Consider the following 5,000-nt stretch of genomic DNA (forward strand, 5'->3'; position numbering starts at 1 on the left):
CTGTATAAACTCTATTAGAGACTGAGAGACCGTGGAAAGATTGTGGACATTATAGACTGTATATTTACTGTAGACTGTTGGGGGAACGCTGTGGATTTTAAGGACTGTGAACTGTTAACTACTAGGGGCTATGTACTGTGAGGCCTGTAGGTTGTAGAGACTGTGAACCGGAGTGACTGAGGACTATTGTGACTGTAGACAGTAGACGCAAAACAGATAAAGTAGAATAGCAAAGACGACTGCTTGCATAAAAGATTTTGTTATGGTGTTATGTATATTTCTATTAACAGGACGCTGCTGCTGCTGCTGCTGCTGCTGCTGCTGCTGCTGCACTTTGCACACGCGCTGCGCTTGATCAAATAAAAATACAAACCTAAATATATCAAATTATACATCATACAAGCATTACAAGGAAGCATACATTTACTCAGTAAACACATTACGTCCTAACTGGTATAAAAGAAGAGAGCCAGAGAGAGAGAGAGAGAGAGAGAGAGAGAGAGAGAGAGAGAGAGAGAGAGAGAGAGAGAGAGAGAGAGAGAGAGAGAGAGAGAGAGAGCCAGAGGTAGAGAGAGAGCCAGAGGTAGAGAGAGAGAGAGAGAGAGACAGAGGTAGAGAGAGAGAGAGAGAGAGAGAGAGAGAGAGAGAGAGAGAGAGAGAGAGAGAGAGAGAGAGAGAGAGAGAGAGAGAGAGAGAGAGAGCCAGAGGTAGAGAGAGAGAGAGAGAGAGAGAGCCAGAGAGAGAGAGAGAGAGAGAGAGAGAGAGAGAGAGAGAGAGAGAGAGAGAGAGAGAGAGAGAGAGAGAGAGAGAGAGAGAGAGAGAGAGAGAGAGAGAGCCAGAGGTAGAGAGAGAGAGAGAGAGAGCAACCCGTTCATACATTCAGTTTTGTTTGGGCGGAGATTTAATAGCGGGTGGAGTCAATAGGGGTGAAAGCGGCCTCCACGTCGCAGTAATTAGGGCGCCGCCCCCCGCGCCCCCTTCGCTCAAGAGACGTCGGCTTTTACTGAAGTGTTCCCCCCTTAATTCAGATTAACGAGAGGTCGCCTTATCGGATCACTGGTCGCCCTTGAGGCCGTTCATGGCAATGTGTGTTGATGAGACGGCTCGTTAATTGCGATTAACGACCGATTAAAGAGTTGGTTTGTGTGTGTGTGTGTGTGTGTGTGTGTGTGTGTGTGTGTGTGTGTGTGTGTGTGTGTGTGTGTGTGTGTGTGTGTGTGTGTGTGTGTGTGTGTGTAGGCATCTAAGTGGAATAGGGGTTCGTTTTTGCGTGTATGTCTGTACATAAGAGGGAGGAGAAGAACTTTCGTCCCTCTACAGTCAGGGACGAAGAGGCCCTTCTTCCCTCTACAGTCAGAGACGAAGAGGCCCTTCTTCCCTCTACAGTCAGAGACGAAGAGGCCCTTCGTCCCTCTTCAGTCAGAGACGAAGAGGCCCTTCGTCCCTCTTCAGTAAATAATCAACAAGAGCTTGGAAAGCAAATTCAGACAAGTTGGTTCCTGAATTCGTGGCGCTCTGGCAAATAGAGCAGATTCGAAGCTGTAATCATACGGAGAGTTTCCCAGTCCCGTCAACGACCTTCTGAAACGTCAAATCACCACGTGCAAGTGACCCAAGGGAAGGGAACTATCAGGAGGGGGAAAGCAGGAAGCCATTACGACTATATAGCACTGGGAAGGGGTCAGGATAAGGATTTGGGATGGGACGGTGGGAAAGGAATGGTGCCCAACCACTTATGTACGGTCGGGGATTCATCAGGGGAGGACCAGGATAAACCCGTTATCATATTTTCCTTGAACACCTGATATCCTCTGATCTAAAGCTATTGGATAAACCAATATTAGCAGAGTTATGACACTATGTATACATATACCAGAGTTACCAGAGTTATGACGCATGTATACATATACTTGCAGGAGTGGTTGGCTCGCAGGTGAAGTTTGACGAGAGAGGAGACGGTCCAGCCAGGTATACCATATACAACTTCCGCAAGATACCTGGCACTCAACACTACAACTACAGTGTAAGTATACCTTCCAGTGCCACCTGGGTATACCTTCCAGTGCCACCTGGGTATACCTTGCAGTGCCACCTGGGTATACCTTCCAGTGCCACCTGGGTATACCTTCCAGTTCCACCTGGGTATACCTTGCAGTGCCACCGACGCATGACAAAAATTACATATGATTCAAATGAAACAAAATTGCATCCAGCATATTCTTCAATTTAGAGAGCCATAATACATTTCATGAGCACTCACAGGTAGATGGATCATAAAGGCGGCTTAGGAGTGACCTCACACTCTACCAGTGACGTCACAGCTTCTGTGACGTCATTATATATAGATATAAATATATATATATGTGTATGTCTAGAAAAAGAGAAAAGGAGAGAGAGAGAGAGAGAGAGAGAGAGAGAGAGAGAGAGAGAGAGAGAGAGAGAGAGAGAGAGAGAGAGAGAGAGAGAGAGAGAGAGAGAGAGAGAGAGAGAGACAGACAGACAGACAGACAGACAGACAGAGATACACCAGCCAACACATAGAGGAGACAATCACCAACACTTCAGGCCATACCTCAGCCTGAAAGTAATCCAATCGCAAGCTTTATTTTAGAACACAAACACCACTTTCACCACGGACCTGCCCCCATCTCCTCCTCAAGGGCAGTCCTGGACCTCCTCCTCCCAGCAACCTATAACCTTCCAAGTCTCAGGATATTGTTCCTCACCTCGTGTACCTGGACCTTGAGAACCCTGAAGGGCTGGTGACGGGGAATATACCTTCATTATTTCCCTTTATCAAAGGTGGCAACAAGAGGTTAATGCCTGACTCCTGTTAGCAGGCCGAGAGAGTTTTTTTTCCCTTTCTGTAGCTCATTGTAAGCCGCGGAGTCTAATGTGATTATTCAACATAATGCAGTAGACTCATCATATACTGTAGTTTATTCGTGACTATACATCATCAAATACAATATCTATAAATCTCTTCCTTCACTATATCTTTATATTGTATTACAGCCCCACACAACACACACCATCTCCTGCTCACTATTTCCCTCCGCAAACCACACCATCACCGCAGCTAGTCATCACAATATATATGCCACCTCTATCACCATCAAACACCACACCATCACAACCACAACACTCCAATGTCACCACCCAATTAGCACCCATTACTATCCTAAACCTTCTCTCAGGTAATTGGCTCGTGTGTCCAATTTCCTTTGATTTGATGTTTTTGTTAAAGAGTTGTGTTGAGAAATTGGCTGAAAGCGACCAATTATGGGAAATAAATAGGCCAATTACCACTTCTCTCTGAGCTGGGACGCTGAACAGGGCTGTTTGTCGTGATGAGCATTCAAATTGGCTTGTTAATAGGGATAATCTAGTTACGTTGGGAGGTGTTTTGTGAGTGGATGTGTATGTGTATGTGTGTGTGTGTGTGTGTGTGTGTGTGTGTGTGTGTGTGTGTGTGTGTGTGTGTGTGTGTGTGTGTGTGTGTGTGTGTGTTGAGTGACTATGGTGGATCATTAAATAATCGTTGTAATTTCTATAATTTCGACTGGCTGGGCGTGTATTAATTACGATAATTGAAGGTTGTTTGATATCTCTGGTTGTTTAGATACGTGATTCTGTTAACTATGTGTGTGTGTGTGTGTTTGTTCACAATATACTGGGTACATTTAGAGTGTGTATTTTGTGATTGATTAGCTCATGCTGTGTGGTGGGAAACTGCTTGGAACTCTTTGTTTGGAGGGCTTTGATTGTTGTGTTTGAGTTTCTTTGGTTATACTAAACACATGCTGGGTTAGGCATTGAGCACTTCTGCTTCAGGAGTGTGTGTGTGTGTATGTGTGTGTGTGTGTGTGTGTTCTGCTACAGTTCCCCTTTCTATTAGTCTCTCCCTCCCCTCCCCGACTTCCTTGCCCAACACCGACCTCTCACCCGACCATCTTGCCTTCAGGTGGTGGGCAGCTGGTACAGCAAGCTGGACCTGAACCTGAGCCAGGTAGTCCTGGACCGACAACTCCCATACTGTCCCGACCTCCGTCTGCTCCAGGCCTTGTCAAGTCGGCGAGATTAAGATCATGCAGCAGGTGAGAATAGGCTCGTAAGTCAGGGCCCTGAGACTGGACTCTTTCACGGATAATATTGAGGTATTGCAATGTAAGACTGATGGCTTAGCTCGCAGTGCAGGTAGTCAGCGCTGTTCGATAAGACGCCTGCTACTGGAAGGTCGCATTCCAGGATGCTGAGCCGCTGGAAAGCAATTTTCCAGGACATGTGCTGTTGGAAGGCAGGTTTCCTGGATGTATGATACCGGAAGGCAGGTTTCCAGCATGTATACTGGTGAAAGGTTGTCTCCAAGTATGCGTGCTGCTGGATGGCAGCTTTCCAGGACACGTGCTGCTGGATGGCAGCTTTCCAGGACACGTTCTGCTGGATGATAGCAGTTTTCCAGGACACGTTCTGCTGGATGACAGCAGCTTTCCAGGACACGTGCTGCTGGATGACAGCTTTCCAGAACACGTTCTGCTGGATGACAGCAGCTTTCCAGGACACGTGCTGCTGGATGACAGCTTTCCAGGACACGTGCTGCTGGATGACAGCTTTCCAGGACACGTGCTGCTGGATGACAGCTTTCCAGGGCACGTTCTGCTGGATGGCAGCTGTTTTCTATTTCATCTCTGCTCCTTATTGACATTTTTCTCTCCCTTGCAAAACTCTGCTGCTGGAACCGTTTTGTCTTTCGTATTTATTTACTTCTCTGGCTTTTGTCTAGCTATTTCTTCTGTGCTTCCAGGAGCAATACTTCTTTCTGGAAACCTTTTCTCCTAGATAACATTTTCTTCTGCGTTTATATTTTAGCTTGAAATAGGGCACTTTCTGCTGGAATTTTTTTGTTATCATATTCCAGGATAACTTTTTGGTAACTGGAAGTCACATTTTCTTCTCTTCTTCCAGGCTAGCACTTGAGGAAACTGTTCCATGCTCAATGA

The 5,000-nt window shown here is 46.3% G+C and overlaps 1 protein-coding gene and 2 long non-coding RNA genes across 3 annotated transcripts in view; 1 reads left to right on the forward strand and 2 right to left on the reverse strand.

Annotated features, from left to right (window-relative positions):
* The window catches only part of LOC138354719 (uncharacterized), a 590,624-nt gene that overhangs the window by 254,659 nt on the left and 330,965 nt on the right, over nucleotides 1–5,000 (reverse strand). The window lies entirely within an intron of this gene.
* LOC123750728 (metabotropic glutamate receptor-like) overlaps nucleotides 1–5,000 on the forward strand; it is a 191,484-nt gene that overhangs the window by 165,815 nt on the left and 20,669 nt on the right. The window contains 3 exon segments of the mRNA XM_069309153.1: nucleotides 1,917–2,023; nucleotides 3,965–4,012; nucleotides 4,014–4,097. Coding sequence (XP_069165254.1) covers nucleotides 1,917–2,023; nucleotides 3,965–4,012; nucleotides 4,014–4,097 — 239 coding nt within the window.
* LOC138354716 (uncharacterized) overlaps nucleotides 1–5,000 on the reverse strand; it is a 118,140-nt gene that overhangs the window by 28,412 nt on the left and 84,728 nt on the right. The gene's annotated exons all lie outside the window — the stretch shown is intronic.

This window comes from Procambarus clarkii, chromosome 64 (assembly GCF_040958095.1).
Source record: "Procambarus clarkii isolate CNS0578487 chromosome 64, FALCON_Pclarkii_2.0, whole genome shotgun sequence".
NCBI lineage: Eukaryota > Metazoa > Arthropoda > Malacostraca > Decapoda > Cambaridae > Procambarus > Procambarus clarkii.